General features: G+C 40.7%; 1 protein-coding gene across 14 annotated transcripts in view; it reads left to right on the top strand.

Annotated features, from left to right (window-relative positions):
* LOC102391153 (LIM domain containing preferred translocation partner in lipoma) overlaps nt 1-19281 on the top strand; it is a 756640-nt gene that overhangs the window by 732079 nt on the left and 5280 nt on the right. For all 14 annotated transcript variants that reach the window (XM_044937795.2, XM_044937970.2, XM_006068958.4 and 11 more), the window contains 2 exons: nt 11933-12111; nt 18410-18530. In XM_044937795.2, coding sequence (XP_044793730.1) covers nt 11933-12111; nt 18410-18530 — 300 coding nt within the window. The remainder of the gene's footprint in view (nt 1-11932; nt 12112-18409; nt 18531-19281) is intronic.

The raw sequence follows: 19281 nt of genomic DNA, 5'->3' as shown, positions 1-19281 counted from the left end.
TACTTAAGTGTCTGTTATGTGTTAAGCACTGCTCCAAAGGCTGTGAATGCAGCTATGTATCAGATTGGCGGGGAGATAAGCACTATGTCAGCAACTGAATGCAGGAGGGGATGCCAGGTAGAAATAAGGAGTATGAAGAAAGTAGCAGGATCATGAGATAGAGTCTGGCTTTGGAAAGGGGGCTGCTTATATACGGTGGTGATGGAAGGCCATCTGAGGATCATGGTAGAATTTCAAGTCTGGCTATGAGAATAGGTGTTATTGGATGACTCTGGAATATTTATTCCCAATCATTAATTTATTGATTTAATAAAATATTTATGTTTCTTCTATGTGCCAGTCATTTGTCAGTGAACTGGGAATGAAACAGTAGACAAGACAAGGAGCCTTGCCTTATTAAAACTTTTGCTCAGACCTCTAAACAATCACAGAATTTCAAGGGACCAAGAAGTCTATGGAGAAGGCAATGGCACCCCACTCCAGTACTCTTGCCTGGAAACTCCCATGGACGGAGGAGCCTGGTAGGCTCTGCAGTTCATAGGGTCTGGAAAGTCGGACACGACTGAGCGACTTCGCTTTCACTTTTCACTTTCCTGCATTGGAGAAGGAAATGGCAACCCACTCCAGTGTTCTTGCCTGGAGAGTCCCAGGGACGGGGGAGCCTGGTGGGCTGCCGTCTGTGGAGTCGCACAGAGTTGGACATGACGGAAGTGACTTAGAGAAAAAAACATATTGCATTTTCTCAAACTCAGTATACCAGTATGCATAGGATTGTGGATGTCTGTGTATGCAGATCATATTTTCTTCTCTTCAGTAATAAGAGTAATATATATTAGCCTCTCAGCTGACTAAAAAGAACTAATAATTAGAGTCTATCCTCATGTGGAACAGTAATTTTGCCCAGAAAAAAGAACTTTATAAAAATATTTTTACATCTGTTTACATTCTTAAAAGTGCATCTTACATTTCTTATCTCATTTAATTATCACAATTCTGAGAGGTAGACAGGACAAGTAATTATATCTCATTCTATAGATGAGAAAATTGATACTCAGACTATGGAATTTTGTCCAAGATACTGTGCAGTTCTAGCTACTCTGGAAAGCATCTGCCTCAGTAAAACTGGTCTGATTGTCTATTAATAACCTCTGTTTACAAGTTGCAAATGCCAGGCATTATAAAAGCTGGACCTAAGACACCGTGGCTCCCCAGGTGGCTCAGTGATAAAGAATCCACCTGCCAAGACAGGAGACACAGGAGACATAGGTTCAATGTCTGGGTTAGGAAGATTCCCTGGAAGAGGAAAGAGCAACCCACTCCAGTATTTTTGCCTGGAAAAATCCCTTGGCCAGAGAAGCCTGGCAGGCTACTGCCCATGGGGTAACAAAGAGCTGGACACAACTGAGCATGCACGCATATGCAAGACATCATGCTGTGTTGCTGAGTTTAGGATTAGCTCCTCTGAGTTATTGGCCAGAGAACGTCTATTACAAACCAAGCATGAGACAATCTTGTTTTGACAGTTGCAATAGACTCAACCTAATGATTTTCCATTGGTAATGTAAATAATCGTCAATAACTAATCAGCAAGAGTTGTCATATTCTTATCATTAACAAGCAAGAATACCAAAGAGAGGATTTGGTGCTCCAAGAATCACCTAGTGTGGAGTTTGGAAAGAATACTGTATAGAAACCAAGGCAGTTGGGTCGTGACCTTAGCTTTTTAACTAGTTTTCATTAGGCAACCAACCTCCCAGAATACAGTGTCCTAGTATATAAGGGGAGCAAGTTGGACAGGATGATTTTAATAAGTTTTTCAGGCTGAAGCAAACTGTATTTGTAAAAGGCTATAGCATATCAGTTTGCTAAAGATTGATATTTGCATTCAATGTAATTGCCTTTATATGGAACTACATATTAATAACAAGATATAGGAAAAATCTGTTAACTGGAGGATAGTGTAAAGTAGCAGAATGAACAACTTTGTCTTTGGACTTTAAAGATAGAGGTTCAAATCTGACCACGTTTATAGTCATGTGATATATAACAGGAAAAAGAATTCTACCATTCTACTGACTCTGATAGATTATTGCAGAGATCGAATGAAGCCCTGGTTGTGTAGTTACTAAACATTAAAAGCTCTACCAAAGCAAGATGTCAGTTTTTATTTTGAGAGTATAAAATGATACAAATTACTTTTATGAAGAACTCAGGTATTTCCAGGTTTGGGATATAAAAATTGTACATAAAAATGAAAACAGCTCTTCCACAAAATTCTCGTGGATGTAGCAAAGAATCTTAGAAATCCAAAAGCCCATTTTATATTATTATGTTATCCAGTTGTCCTAGAGTATCATACACAGAATTCCTTCAATAATCCATTTGTTTTAGTAAAGATATAAAATATAAGAGATTGATGGTGATGCAAAAATTAGAAATGTAGTATTTACATATAATAGTTTAATTAAATGATCAAAGAATGTCAGATTAATTAAATGTATGTTCTAGTCCCCTAAAATTTATAAGAATTAAACAAAACTAGCATTTATTATACAACCAGGCTCTGGGTCTTATTTTCATATATATGACCTCATTTAGTTCTTACAGAACTGCAGTGTAAATGTTTTCATTCTTGTATAGTAGATGAGGAAACAGAAGGCCAGAGAGGTCAAGAAAATTGCATAGAAAATTCAAGAAACCCAGGTTTCTTGAACCTACCAATAATTTTCTTACCCCATATAGCAGACTCTTCTCTGATTCCAGAGTTAACAAGTCCCAACAGACTGTACCTTGATGATGTTGTAAAGGCAATTCTATCATCTATCTGACTTAGCTTAGAAGGAAAGGAATTCCACTCTTTCCTCCTGTTACAATACTCTCAATGGAGTACTGTGATCTTTTAATTTTGCTCCTGGCATAAAGGTCTAAGATGCTCATGAGTCCCAGCTCCCCCATCATATTTCTCAAGGGTTAGGAGACGTTCAAGATAAGTGTTTTTGTTGTGAAAGAACTGTGTTCCATAAAGGCTACACATTTTAAGGTAAAATAGTACCTCTCTGGGCCTGAAGGTAGAGACAAGCTAAATGCCCTTTAATGGAGTGTCTTTTTTTAATTCACTAAAGCTCAGATTGTAATCCTAACCCCAGTGCTTCAGAATAAACACCAGGGCATTTATTTACTTTGTAAAGAATGTGATTTGTGGCTTATGGTAAAATTGAATAAAATGATCTAATTGTCTGTTTTTGTTCTTTCTGTTGGCTTTTTCCCTTGTGGTTTTAAGACACGTTTCTTAGTTTTAAATTCAATTTATTTAGTCCAAATAAAACAGAAAATCTTATAAAAATTGTTTCCTCTAAATGCTGTTAGTAGTCACATATTTTGTTAGCATTAGTTTAACACATAGACACTCATCTCTAGCCATGTCGAGTTCCCTTTACCAATGCTGCCCAATGCGCTCATTTTGTTGCAATATTCTTCTTTTTTTTTATTTTATTTTATTTTTTAAACTTTACATAATTGTATTAGTTTTGCCAAGTATCAAAATGAATCGGCCACAGGTATACATGTGTTCCCCATCCTGAACCCTCCTCCCTCCTCCCTCCCCATACCATCCCTCTGGGTCGTCCCAGTGCACTAGCCCCAAGCATCCAGTATCGTGCATCGAACCTGGACTGGCAACTCGTTTCATACATGATATTTTACATGTTTCCAATGCCATTCTCCCAAATCTTCCCACCCTCTCCCTCTCCCACAGAGTCCATAAGACTCTTCTTGTGGAATGAATTTTGTCTCAGAGTAGGCATATCTGGGACTTACATAATGAAGACTTTTGTTTTAGCACAACATTAATTCCAAAAACTGTTATGATGTGTTTTTTTCCAAGAGCCACTCAAGTCCCACCTACAATAGATTCCCAGAACCATACATCACCACCCATTGCCTGCTCCCTCACCATTCATAAGTAATTACTCTCTTCTGTCTTCCCATCACATATTACTCATTCCTCTGTAATAGCAATTTGTTGTGCCCTTTACCTCCAGTCAGTTATTTATAGAAGTGTCTCCCTCGCCCCCCACAGTGGAAACTTCTGAGGGTAGGGATGGTCTTTGTCTGTTCTCTCTTCAACTGCACCTGCCAGGATGTTTTGCCCTACTCTTGAGGCTTTCTGTAATGCTAAATTAAGGGGACAGACAGCTCTGCTCATCAGAAAATCACGTGAAAAGTTTCTTTAAAAGGGATTTATAAGAAAGTGCATGTTTTGTAGGCACGGGATGCAAAGAGTTATGCTCAAAAAGATGAACCAAAGTGACAAAAATAAGAATGCTGAAGTTCTTTAACTGAATTTTCAATGACATGTCTCATAGCTGTCATTTTGTGTGTGGAGGTAATGACATCAAAAGAAAATACATCTTAAGGAATTGATGTAGTTTGCTAAATTGACTCAAAATTTTTCCTGTTTTGGAAAAATTAGAATTCTCATCTATCAAGTAAGAATTTTTATTCTAATTGAAAAATCACAGTCATAGGGTAACCGTTGTTATTTTCAGTCTTTTTGAAACACATATTAGATATAAACACAGTAGAGATTTAGGTTAAGATACAGATACAGGTGAAGGACACTTGGAAAATGCAAGAGAACTTTCAATGAGTAATGCATGCCTTCCTGGGAGGCAGAGCTGTTTGATGGTTAGATACTGTGGGCTTATTTGAAAAACTAATGAGATAAAATGATGTCTTCATCTGTGAAGGAAACCAAAAAGTACTGTCATTATTTGGGAAGCCTTGATTACCAGAATCAAGAATAAGTCTTTATTCCCAAATTAAGGTAGATAATACAGTTATTTGAATTTAAATAATGTCAGTGGCATTCCAGTGAAGCTTGCTGAGTCATAGCCATGTTCTCGTCTTACTGTACCACATTGCTATTCTGTTGGGAATACCGACAATTAGGTTATGCTTTCCAGTCTTTTTTACATCATGATTCACATGAAAAGTGATGGCCTTCATTGAGCACACTGGAGTGAATAGATGAGGCTTCCCCTGGCCCAAGGTAACTACCGTTCAGGGACTATAGAACCTCTGGCCCCTTCTGCCCCTTCCAAACATGGGACACCTGGGCCCCATTTGAGGCACTGTGTATTAGCCTGCCAGTTGAGACACTTTGGACTAGAGAGTTGTTTTGCATGATTAAATAGATTGTGTTTCATTTTATGTCAAGTATCCAGAGTTTGCTTATTCATGATGAAACTAATATTTATGGAGGATCAATTTTAGGCAAGGATACTGTTGTAGATGCTAGGGATCCAACAATGAGTTTTCTGACTTACCCTGTGCGAGCCAATGAAATTGACAGTAGACGAACCATCTTAAGATTTCAACATGTTTCCTCTCTTTGTTTTATACGCATGTAGCTTGCAGCATGCTATGATGTAGCAGTGGGGTTATCCACTGGATGGAGAATTAGACCTATCCTCTAATTACATATCTTCCACTAGTTGTTTTCCCTTGCTGCCCTTTAGTCTCCTGAATCTGGTAGTTGGGACCAGATGGGTTTTAATCTGTACTGCATGCACCATCCCCCAACAGGCTTCATCCTCTCCTCTCTCCATCCAGAAGTGATTTTGGACTCCTTTGGATGTGCTTCCTTAATAAATTGCTTCCCTGAACAAAGGATTGGGGAAGAGAGGACAAATGAGGGGAGTTGAAAACTCCAGGACCACAATAATCTCTAAAGACTTTTAAAAGTCTCATATTTTCTAGCTCTCCTCATTTCTTTCTTTTTATTCTTAGCTCAGCAAGACCAAAACTGTATCTAGAACATGAGATGTCACCCTTCTTTTTCCAAGAGTCTTTTCTGTTCCAGTATTGCTTTGGTACCTGAAAAAAAAAAAAAAAAAAAACAATAAAGACTGAATATAAGATCACATTTTAATTTTATGAAATGAAAATTTTAACATTTCTAAATGGCAGTACTTTATAGTCTTCCAAATCTTCACATACTTATGTCTCTTGATTTAATCTGCGACAGGGAACACACATACACCTAAGGAATATATAAATTTCAGAAATATTCTTTTCTTCATCATTTTAACTAATAGTCAATGCTTGTGTTACCTGTATCCTTCATTTATAGTCAGATGATTCTTCCAGCTCTTCTGCCCGTGAATTAGAGAAGTTATTTATACATTATCCAAGGATAGAAAAGATACAACCAGATTGTCTCTCTCATTTAAAAACAGTTGTATTTGGGAGTTTTGTGTACAATATTTGTTGACAATTTTATTTTTATTTTCACTTTTTGCTTTTAATCACAATTGTATTGCCATCACTTTGAAAAAGTTTATAAGCTGTGCCTTTTAGCAGTTAAATAATTTCTAATTTTTTTCTGCTACTCTAACATCTTCTCTCATTAATGATACTTTCATTTGAGTAACTGCTTAAAATATTTTCAAAAATTCCTTAAAAATCTTCAAACAAGCCTAGGATTATTTTTTTGGCTCTGCTGGTCTTCATTGCTGTGCGGGCTTTTCTCTAGTTGGGGAGACCTGGAGCTACTCTCTAGCTGTGGTGCTCGGGCTTCTCATCGTGGTGGCTTCTCTTGTTTCATAGCATGGGCTCCAGAGCACAGGCCCGTTAGTTGTGGCTCACGGGTTTGTTGCTCCAAGGCATGTGGGATCTTCTCAGGTCAGGGATCGGACCCATGTCTCCTGCATTGTCAGGCAAATTCTTTCACTGAGCCACCTGGGAAGCCTCCTTTCACACCTGGTTCCCTCTTGCCTAATGTGTATCATGGGCCATGCGGGCCCTGGGCAAAGATGTTTACTGTTATGGATACTGTAGTGCGCTGCCCAGACCCCCCGTTTAACCTGAAGTGAAGGGAACACCCTCATCCCAACATCATTCTTCCTCCTTGCAAGCAGCCTGTATCCATTGGATGGCAGATGTAAGGGTATAAACGTCCTACCCCCTAGCTTCAGGGAAAGACAATTTGGCACAGTTGTCTTAACTCCAGAGTTCTCCATGAAACCATCAGAAACCTTTATTATAACTGCATCATAGTTCAATTCCTTCCTCTCTCCAGAGGCTGCCTGTTCTCTCCCACAGGTATGAGCTCAAAGACACTCTTCAATAACTTCTTTTGTGTAAATCTCTGTTTCAGAAACTGTTTCCTAGGAAACTCAACCTATGACTATGGCTCCCTACCAGGAGAGCGGGGTGGCCACTGTTTGGTCATGGAGGTTGACATAAACCTTTAAATCAAGGACATTATTATATTCAGTGTCATAGAAGAAGCATAATACAATCCAATAGGAGTAAAAGTGACTTCTTTTTCTTGGAGTATAACAAAGGGAGAATTAGGAAAGGTTTTGCAGAAGAGGTAACATTGGAGCTTAACTTTGGAGAATGAGTAAGTATTCTCTAGACAAGGAAGAATGTGAGTAGTCTGGGCTTGTTAAAAAAACACAGCTATTAAAGATGTGGCAGGGAGCTCAGTGTGGCAGCTAGCAGGTGGGGCCCATGGGAAAGAGCAGTAGAGATAGGTCATGAGGCCCTCTACTCATTTTTAAGGGCCTTAGGCTGGAGTGTTCTCTTCCTTCCTAACTCCTATCTGTCAAACTTGGTGCCCCTACTTCACAGACAAGATGCAATTTGAGTAAATACTGAGACACCCATCTTCTTCTTGTTTGCTTGAAGACTTTTTATTTCTTTTTCTCTTTTATTAAATACGATTTCATTTATTAACCATTTCATTTTATGGGCTTCCCTAGTGGTTCAGATGATAATCGGCTGGCAATGCAGGAGACCCCAGGTTTGATCCCTGGGTTGGGAAGATCCCCTGAAAAAGAGAATGACTACCCACTCCAGTATTCTTGCCTGGAAAATTCTATGGACTGAAGAGCCTGACGGGCTACAGTCTATGAGGTCACAAAGAGTCGGACATGACTGACCAACAAACATTTCATTTTAACCTAATTTAGAAAAATTTCATATTTCTATAAAATATGTATCTTTTAGTCTGACTTTAAAATAACCTTCTATAAGAAGACACAAAGATCTTCTTCTGTCATGCTTAAAATTCTACTTTTAGTAACTTCTGGAATTCCAAGTGGTAAGGTAAAGTAAAGGTTAGAGAGTCCAGGTTTCTGACACATGAACCCTTGTTTCAAGCCTCGGATGAAGGGTCATTCAGTTGTTGTTAGTATATCTCTAGTAATGGAAATATTGACCTATACCTGTATTTGTTAATACTGATATATCAGGGCTTCTCTGGTGGCCCAGATGGTAAAGAATCTGCCTGTAATGCGAGAGGTCTGGATTTGATTTCTGGGTTGGAAAGATCCCCTGGAGGAGGGCATAGCAACCCACTCCAGTATTCTTGCCTGGAGAATCACCATGGACAGAGGAGCCTGGTGGGCTACAGTCCATGGAGTTGCAAGAATCGGACACGACTGAGTGACTATACTGATATATCACAGACTAATAAAACTGCAGAGCTGAAATTAGTCACTGTTTTACAGATGAGAAAACCAAGGTCTAGGGAGGAAAAATCATTTACCTAAGGTCATACAGTAGATGTTGACAAATCCAGAGGGACAATTCATCTTCTTCATCCAGCAACTTTGTTTCTCTGTGACTACAGAATTAACTCATCAGATCCCTATCTGAATTATTGGGAGTCAGGAAGCTGGGGTACCACCCCATACTCTACTCCTAATCATTTCCATGACTCAGGTCCCAGCTGTGTCAGTCTTCCAGGTCTGTTTTCTCACCTGTGAAATCAGAGGCCTGGACTAGAAGAACTCCCAGAGTCCTCCTCCCAGGCATTTATACAGTCTATCCTTTCTCTAAGAGAAGATATGTCTAAAGGTCCTAGTGGACCAGTTGGAGACTGAGAGATAAATACAGTAAAGGGAACTGGCTCAAAAAGGTTCATATGTCCTCAACCATTCACTAATCCAAGCTTCTAGTCAGATACATTCTTGGAGCTTTTATTTCCTGATTTGGGGGCATTTTACTGCAGTCTCACTTTAGGAATATTTTACACTTTCTTTTGTAGCAGAAATGTTCCGATTACCTGCCTTTTAAACTTGGGCCATAAAGTCTTTCCTTAGAAACTGACTCAACTTTATATGTTGCTGCTGGTTTTGAGTAAATGGGCTGAATCTTGCAGCCAAGCCTCAATGCAAACAAAAACATTTTCTGGTCAAGCATTTTCTGGTTTGTTCAACTCCATTACAGGGTTGGCTTTAAAAAAGAAAAAGTTAAAACCCACAGAAGAGCAAAACACAAACCCTGGGAAGACAGTTTCCAGCCACATTAACTCAGATCACCAGGGTAGAAAAGAACCAGGGCCTTCATTGTCCAGACCATCGTCATCTCCAGACTCTCATCTTATGTTCTTCTGCTATTTTAATTTCACCACTTCAAAATGGGGGGAAAATAGGTTAATAGTTTCCATGAGTTTAGACTGTGACCAGAGGCATACTAAGCAATTTCAGAATCTCCAGCAACCACAGCTTGGAGAAGAGAATGGTGGTGGATTTGCCATCCTCTGGATTCCAGAGTTTAGGGGACTCGGGCCAGCACTGTGATGCCAGAGTGGGATGTAAACAATATTCCTTGCTTCATTCTTTTTGCATATGTTCATCCTAGGATTCTTTTTATTCCAGGTAGTATGCTCGGTGAAAAAGTGAAAGTGTTAGTTGCTCAGTCATGCCTGACTCTTTGCGATCCCATGGACTGTAGCCTGCCAGGCTTCTCTGTCCATGGAATTCTCCAGGCAAAAATACTGGAGTGGGTTGCCATTTTCTTCTCCAGGGGATCTTCCCAACTCAGGGATTGAACCTGGGTCTCCTGCATTGCAGGTAGATTTTTTACCATATGAGCCACCAGGGAAAAAGCATGGGACAAAGAAACATTCTTAAGACATAATCCCTGCCCTTAAAGAATCACAGTATAGTATAGAAAATACCCATATGTGCAAAATAATTGTAATACAGTGAATACTGTAAGTGATATAAGCAACATGAATTACGTGCTTAGGAAAGGGAGAGAAAAAAAAACAGTTTATTCCAACTGAAGTTACTGAAGAAGGCTTGCCTGGGGAGATTCCTTCTGGTCCATACCTTGAGAGGTCAAAACAGCAAATTCCTTCTAGGCATGACAATGCTCAGAAATATGAAAGTTTCTCATTGGTTTGAGCAAGAGTAGCAGTCTGAAACATTAGGGAAATCTGAGCCTGAAACAGGAGATTGCCTGTCAGGTGAGGAACTAGCTCTTTTCACAATGAGGAGCCATAGAAGTTTTTCTGGCAGGAAAGCTACTACATCATATCTGTATTTTAGAAAGGAAACTGAAAGTCCGTATGAGGAAGGGCAAGTGTTACAGGAGGAGAGATGGAAACCAGAGCCCGTCAGGCTCTGTCCCTCTAGTTCTCACCAGCACATGGTTATCTGCCAACAGACGTGCCTTGCCTCACGCCCATTTAAAAGTTCCAGTGGTAAGAGGGAAATATTTCTTCTCCATTTCCACATCCCTTCCAGTTTTGCAGTTTTCTAATCAGATCCCTATCCCAGGTTTATTCTAGATTGTAAACTCATGGAGTCAGTCCAAACATTCAGTTAGAATATTGCATATTACATGTGAAACTCTGTTGTCTGGTAAGAGAGCATACAATTCTAGGCAAGGATGGAGAGTTAACAACTAATTTTATCAATCTTTCTGAGTCCTGACTCAATAAATGATATCCATTTTAAAAGGGTAGGAGGATTTATTTTTAAAGCTGAATATATTTTTAAAGCCAAATAAATTTGACTTTCTTATTTCATTTCTCAAAAGAGAAACCCTCTAGGTTCAACAAACCCTCTAGACTCAAAACCTTCTAGGTTCAACATGTCTATCAAGAGTTCACAGCACTAAATGTGGAGATGGTGTTTGAATCAAGGGTTTAAATGATCAAAACATCATTGATTTTACTGATCTCTCATTGGGTTCTATAACCAGCATGCTGTCTGTGAGTCTGGGTCATCAGAGAGACCACTCTAAAACGTTAAGGTTCTGACTGATCCTGGTAAGATTTTGATGATTAATCAAGTTTTAGAAGTAATAGAGAAGTATTCTTCCAGTGGAGAATCCAGATTGTGTAGTTCAGAGGTCAGCCAACTATATGCTAAGTCACTTCAGTCGTGTCTGACTGTTTGCAACCCTATGGACTGCAGCCTTCCAGGCTCCTCTGTCCATGGGATTCTCAGGTGAGAATACTGCAGTGGGTTGCCCTCCTCCAGGGGATCTTCCCAATCCAAGGATTGAACCTGCACCTCTTAGGTCTCCTTCATTGGCAGTCGGGTTCTTTACCAGTAGCGCCACTTGGGAAGCTCAACTATAGCCATGGCCAAATCCAGCTTGTTTTTGTAAGTATAGTTTTATTAGAACACAGTCATGATCATTTACTTACACATTGTCTGTGGCTGCCTTCCTGCCACAACAGCAAAACTGAGTTGCTGTACAAAGCCAGAGGGCTTCCCTTGTGGCTCAGTGGTATAGAATCCTTCTGCCAGTGCAGGAGACACAGGTTCGATCCTCAAGCCAGGAAGATCCCATGGAGGAGGGTGTGGCAACCCACACCAGTGTTCTTGCCTGGGAAATCCCATGAACAGAGGAACTTGGAGAGCTACAGTCCATAGGATCTTAATGAGTTGGACAGACTTTAGTGACTAATACACAAAACACATCTGCATGGCCTTAGAAGAGCTACTTGATCCATCTGTTTCATTCTCTCTCTGTAATAAACACTCTGCCTTTCTCCAAATACTATGTGAAAGCACATGAGCCCATATGTTCTGGAACACTGCTTGTCATGCTATAAGTTACTATATAAGTGGAGCTCCTTACATCCCAGCTTAACATTGGCATTTTTTCTTTTCCTCCCTAGAATACCCTGGAGCAATGCAGCGTTTGCTCCAAGCCCATCATGGAGCGGATTCTCCGAGCCACAGGGAAGGCTTATCATCCTCACTGCTTTACCTGTGTGATGTGCTGCCGCAGCCTGGATGGGATCCCATTCACCGTGGACGCTGGTGGCCTCATCCACTGCATTGAGGACTTCCACAAGTAGGCGATCTACTCTCCCTTCTGCTGCCTGATGGTCCTCTTGGCGTCTGGTCTTACTGCCTGGCATATGGGCTACTCTTCTCTCTCCAAGCTATAGAATCTCCGGATTTGGTGGGACCTTAGAAAGAAGTTATTCATTCCCTCCTCCAATGCAGAAAGTGATATCAAGTAATCCGTGTGGTCCTCCAGCGTGGCCTCGGCTTCAAAGCTTCCCTTGGGCTTATCCATCACATGTTTGTGTCACCTTAATTGTAAGAAAGTTGAGTCAGCCACAGAACATATTACTGGAGAGCCAGGATCACAGAGTAGCTCTCCCTGGCCTAAACGTGAACAAGCTGTGAGCCAGTGGACAAATTGCCCAGTTTTCTCTGAGCTCTTCAGTTTGTTCATTAGACCAGACCAGTTTCCCATCCAAGACAGCCTAGGGTTCTCTCTAGAGCCATGTCTTTTCCACTCTGCACATAGGAAGTTATAGGGGGAGAACATTTGAATTATTCAGAGAACAATTCAGCCCCTCTTGCTAAAGAAAGCCTCTTGCATATTTGGAGGTGGTTTTATGCCATTATCAACATATGCATACCCTCCCCTAAGCTCTTAGCCCAGGTCCTCTTCCTCAGGATATTTTCTAATCTTTTGAGGACAATTAGAAAGTAGAACCTCAAAATCAAGACTAGAAAAATATATCCCCACTTCCTCACTTCTCTCCTTTGTAGAGTCCTCTTTTATGATAGCTGGAGTGGTCATGAAAATTGTATAGCTTTGTATTTTGCTTATTCTTATTTGACCAGTTTGTTGGTTGATCACATTTGTTGCATATTCCCAGGAACGATATGACAGCTTTAGGTGTGGTTTATAAATGGCAGACACGGAAGTTTTGTCCAGCAAACACAAGAATCATCTGAGGCTTGCAAAGAGATGAATTTGTATGGCTTGCCATTTTGGGTTCTATTGCCCTCCAAATATACAGTCTTGTGGGTTAATTTTCATTGCTCTATTGTCAACAACCAGGAGGTACTTGCCACAAGCAGCCTGGGGACCTGAGATTCATATTTTGAAAAAAGAATTTCCTGACCACTTTCCAAGTAGCAGAGAAAGTGAAAACCTCACTAAAAGACGTGAGGCTGAATGAATTAAAAAAAAAAAAAAAAGTCCAGAGGCAGGAATTCTCAACCTGAATTAGACAAGGAAGGGCTGGCTCACTTTGAAAGGGCAGTCACAGCATAAATTGTACTTCACGTTATTGATATTTTTAGCTTCTAATTACACATAAAAAAAAAAACTTGCATCTATTTAAGGGAAGTGAAAAGATACCAGTGGGAAGTGTATTTCTGTCACTGTTTCTCTCCTTTCTTAGATTTACTCTAATCCAAGAAAGACTGATAGATATAATCAGAGCACACATGTTTCTGTTGCTGGAAAAGACTGATATGTTACACCCCTCAATTAAAACAGGAAGTCAATTCTGACAAATGTAGGTTTATATCTATGCCATTTATCTTTCATTTCGAGGAGTGGGGAGCATAATTAGAGACTTGTGACTGGTGACATGTGTGTGGGTCTGAACACTCCAGGAAGGCACACTTGAGCAATTAAAAGGGAAAAAGAATCCAAAACCTCAATGGTCCCTACCATCGCTAATTCAATGGGAAGTTAAAATGCAAACTATTCAAAATAATGTTGTCTCCATGATTGGCAGGTTTACAGGGGGAGAAGCTTTTTGTTCTTTTCCCCATTTCCAAAAAGAAAAATAAAAGATACATTTTAAAGAGCTCTCTTTCTGGGTCTTGAAAGACTGGAACAGAAAGCAGCTGTAAGTCCAACCCAGGGTAGACATTGCATGGCTAAGGAAAGTGGGTTACAGAGAGGAGATGCAGCTGCCTTCTGCAGATACTTGGTCATTCTGAACAGATCTCCCATTTGTGAGCTTCTAGGAAATGCATCACTCCAGTACTCTTGCCTGGAAAATCCCATGGATGGAGGAGCCTGGTTGGCTGCAGTCTATGGGGTCGTGAAGAGTCTGACACAACTGAGCGACTTCACTTTGACTTTTCACTTTCATGCATTGGAGAAGGAAATGGCAACCCACTCCAGTGTTCTTGCCTGGAGAATCCCAGGGACGGGGGAGCCTGATGGGCTGCCGTCTATGGGGTCACACAGAGTCGGACACGACTGAAGTGACTTAGCAGCAGCAGCAGGAAATGCCTTTCCATTTCAATTCAACCACATCTATGAAGAGCCCTCTATGTGCCTATCACTGTGCTAAGTGCTAAAGGAAAGAAATTGCATAAGTAGAAATTCGTAGAGAGAAGCCCAGATCAGCAAGGAGTTTGACAGGAGGAAGGAAGAGAAGAAGTGCAGGTAATGTGTGAGATCAGGCAAAAAAGACTATGAAAGTGATGAGGTGAGGCACAGGCAAGGGTTTGAGCTGTCAAGGCCAGAAGTGATTACTGGGGCCTGAATAGGCTTCTGGAAGCAGAGTGTTTTAAATGGGAAATGCAGCTTACTGAGCGAAGGAATAGCTCAGGCATTAAAGAAGGGCACAGAGTGAAGAATGGTTTCTCTGCACTCAAGGAAGCTCTGCTTGGCTGTAGCCAGAGCAGCCTGGGAGAAGAAGCTGAGATGCAGGAGGCCCAGGAGAAGGGGTTTATCTCCCCTGCCTAGAATCCTGTCCTTTACACTGGTGCTTCCCAAACTTGAGCGTGCTTACAGTCACAGATCTTGTTAAACTGCAAAGTTCAGTTCCGGAGATCTGGAGTGGGGGCCTAAGATTCTGCATTTCTGACCAGCTCCCAGGTGGTTTTGGACTGCACTCTGAATAACAAGCTTCTGAAATGCTATTTTTAAAGCCTTGCTAATGGGCCATCCCCTCCATAACCACCTTCAGTCGGGGTTGGCCCAAATCCCCCATCCTGTTAGGCAGAAACTCTTTCCCATGTGTCATTTCAGATGACTGCTCAAACTAGTTTCCTGGCAGACTGCCTGTATCCCACCCTCACCCTCAACACACACCCATACACACCACACACACACAAACACACACATACTTACTTTCCCATTTCACCTAAATGGCCATCTTTCAAGGCCCCACCCAATTATCATCTGGTGAAAATTTCATGGACAGAGAAGCCTAGCAGGCTACAATCAATGGGGTTGCAAAGAGTCAGACATGGCTGAGCACAGCACACACAAAGAAGCTTCCTCTGATCTCAAAATCTCCCTAGCTCCATGTTTGAATTTAGATCTTTCTCTATGTTTTATAGTTTTGTAAATCCACTATAGATAGCACTTAACATAGCTGATTAGTGATTTAAAAAATGCACATGCACAATTTTACAGTAACCCCCTTAAATCATTTTTGCAGTATGATAGGATATGCATGGGATTCCCTGGTGGCTCAGACAGTAGAGCGTCTGCCCACAACACAGGAGACCCAAGTTCGATCCCTATGTTGGGAAGATCCCCTGGAGAAGGAAATGACAACCCACTCCAGTACACGTATATGTTAACAGAACAAATACAGAAATATATAGAGGTCCCTCACCAGTCTGACTGCTGGAGTCTTAATTTATTTCTGTATTCCCAGTTCCAAGACAGTGGGCTCAGAAAAGCAGATTTATTTAAATCACTCTTTCATTGTGTTGAGCCTTTATTCCACTGTCTGATCTTTCTGATCAGGGATGTTACATGCATCTATCTATTTGTTTAATCAGCATCCATTTGTGGATTGCTAGAAATGTGCCAGGACCCAGTGAATAAGAGACCATCCTTCTCTGAGCTTTGGCTCCCATGGCTGTATAGCAGAAATGATAAAAAAAAAAAAGTATTTCTTCATGTTTTCTATCAGTAAAAAAATAAGATCAAGTATATAGAGTTCTTAACAAGACTTGGCATACAATAAGTACACAATAAATGGTAGCTATTTTAACCATCAGAAGTATTTTTTATCAAATTAATTTTATTATTATTGTCTGCTTAGTGAGCCAAGTTTTTAAATAGACCACCTGGGAGTTTTCAGAGTCCTTAAAATGCTGTCCAGGGAACACCATGGGGACTGTGGAAGCCACTTCCAGTCTCTACCCTTTACCTTTTCCCATCTAATGAGGCTAGTTGGTAAGAAAGAATCATTACTCAGCAAGAATACTGTTCATACCTTTCCAAAGAGGAAAGACCTTGAGGTTGAACATAAAGGCCTAAGCAATATCTTTTTATGCAGAATATAGCAAATACTTCATTCCATTAAATACTGTCTGACTTTCTATCTTCAGCACCAGTCACAATAGTTATTTCTAGAAACTCAGAAATAAAGCAAATCTTGTCCTTTGGAAGCTCACAGTTTTGAGGTCTCCAAAGATATCCAAATAATTACTACTAAAATAGGCAAACTCAATGAAAGATATTTTATCCTCAAGAAGTAAGTAATCCTATTTGAGGACATTGGGGAAGGCTCACAGATAAAGTGATAGGCTAGACATACTTCTGACCTCACAAAGTTTATGGTCCCAGTAGGTTTGGGGAAAGGAGATTTTGCAGCTGATTCCAGAAGCCTGCTTATTTCACTACTGATGACCCAGATTCAAAAATAATCAGGTAGTCCAAAGCAGTTTTTTTTGCCACTGAGTATTAACTTCTTGCATAAAATGCCAATTATAACAACTCTGATTACTCCTGCAGTTGTACCATGATCCTTTTGATTTTTCTTTCATAGCAATCAATTGATCTGCTGCTTAATTCATATTTATTTAGATTGCAGCCATACAGATGCCTTTTGGGTGCTGCCAGGCAAATTAATATGTACATATAGAGTATAATGTATGTAAAAATGCTTTGACAACCATAAAGTGCTCTGCAAAGTGTTAGATTACTATCATTATTTCTTTTTAAGTCTCTCTACAAATAGATAAAATTTAACATCATTAATCTTAAAAGCGTTACCATGAAAAAACTGAGTTGCACGGTCTTTCTTACTTTTTCAATCTTTTCAGTTATCTGTGTCCATTGCAAATCATGTCTCATTTCACACCTTCATAAATGGCACACCTAATTTCTAGAAGATACAGATGGATACATGGCCTGTATTTGCAGCCTATTGATCTGTTATATAAAAAAAAAGTTATGCCCATTAGCCATAGTAAGGAATATTAAGAGTTAGGGAATATTAAAAGTTACTGCTACTGCTAAGCCACTTCAGTCGTGTCCGACTCTGTGCGACCCCATAGACAGCAGCCCACCAGGCTCCGCTGTCCCTGGGATTCTCCAGGCAAGAATAGTGGAGTGGGTTGCCATTTCCTTCTCCAATGCAGGAAAGTGAAAAGTGAAAGTGAAGTCGCTCAGTAGTGTCCGACTCTTAGCAACCCCATGGACTGCAGCCCACCAGGCTCCTCCATCCAGGCAAGAGTACTGGAGTGGGGTGCCATTGCCTTCTCCTATTAAAAGTTAGGATATATTAAAATTTCTCACCAATAGTTAACCTCAAAATCATGTGTATGTATATCAATATATATACACATACATACATATATGGGGCTTCCCTGGTGGCTCAGCTCATAAAGAATCTGCCTGCAATGTGGGAGACCTGGGTTCGATCCCTGGGTTGTGAAGATCCCTGGAGAAGGGAAAGGAAGGCTACCCACTCCAGTATTCTGGCCTGAAGAATTCCATGGACTGTATAGTCCTCAGAGTCGTAAAGAGTCGGACACAACTGAATGACTCACTTTCACACACTTATATATACATACATATATATATGTGTATATATATATACACATATATATATATACACACAATTCTAAGAAAAACACTCTAATAATTTGGAGTGAGGCAAACTTACCACCCTCAGGAAATTTGAGTAGAGCCCAGTAAGCACATACAAAGTCTAGAAGCAAAAGTCAGAAACAAGTAGGGGCTGCCAAGACCTTCATTCTTCCCTCTGCTTGATCCAGCCCAGGATTTGTATTTGCAATCTTTCCACAGGTGAATGCCATGCCACACACTGAGTGGCCTGTGTGAATTGCATTGGGCCACTCAGTGTGGCATGCAGACGCAATTCACACACTCATCTCCCACTTCCCCAAATATCACAATATTTATGATCTAGAAGAACCTCAACAGTCATTGAATATAAATCCCCTATTTTAGCTAAGGAAGGAGACCCAGGGAAGGAAGGTGACTTGCTCAAGGACACACGCGGTGGTAGACCAAATGTCCTGGCTCTTGGTTTGCACCTTTTCTTTTCTCTTGTTTTCACCTCTTTGTCAGTTTTAAGTTCAGTATCTAACCAGAACTCTCTCTCCTCTTTCAGGAAATTTGCTCCCCGCTGTTCTGTGTGCAAGGAGCCTATCATGCCTGCCCCTGGCCAGGAGGAGACTGTCCGGATTGTGGCTCTGGATCGTGATTTCCATGTTCACTGCTACCGGTGTGAGGTCTGTGGTCAGCGCCCCACCCCCTGCCAGGCCATCAGAGCCAGATTTTTATAAATATCACAATTATAAAATCTATGAGAGCCCTTAGTGCCTGTGTTCATTCAACTTGGGTTTTACAGGAGACCTGTGACCCCAGTTGGAAATGACGAGAGATTTCTTGCCCAAGGGCCATGTCATCATGTATATAGCAAACGGCAGCAAGTCTTTCTCCTCTAATCTGGGTATCAAAAGGACACCACATTCAGAAAATGACTTCAAAGCATTTTTTTATCCTAGTCCTATGACTTGCCCAGGGCCTCTCTTTTGAAGCAGCTTTCTTGTTTTCTACCAGACCTTCTGAGTGCAGCAGTTAGCAGCTCCTCCTTCTATCTGCAAGAGATAATATGAACTATCTTATTACCACCTCCTCATGACATTGGCTCGTCTAGTCCCATGAGATTTTCCCAAGACATGGCGGTGGGGCTGGCAGAGCTGCCCCTAGCCCTAGGACTGTGGTAATGCCGTCTACTGCCTAAGCCGTAGCTGACCACCCGGTTTATGCAGCGTGCTTTGTTCACTCCTACAGCCCCAGTTGCATGCCTCTCTCTGGCCTTAATATGAGCAAAGAAAATAAAAAAACGTCCAGCTTTTACACTAGGTGTTATGACTAAAGAGCAATAAAAATGTCTAGCCTTAGAATTGACCTGAATTTTAAGTGTGGAAAACCTAGAGTTCACTTTGCAGTTGGAGAAACTGAGGTTCAATGGAGGCA

The sequence above is a fragment of the Bubalus bubalis genome, chromosome 1 (assembly GCF_019923935.1).
Source record: "Bubalus bubalis isolate 160015118507 breed Murrah chromosome 1, NDDB_SH_1, whole genome shotgun sequence".
NCBI classification, from domain to species: Eukaryota; Metazoa; Chordata; class Mammalia; order Artiodactyla; family Bovidae; genus Bubalus; species Bubalus bubalis.
Note: the sequence above shows the minus strand (reverse complement) of the source record. Positions and strands in the feature narration are given on the sequence as shown.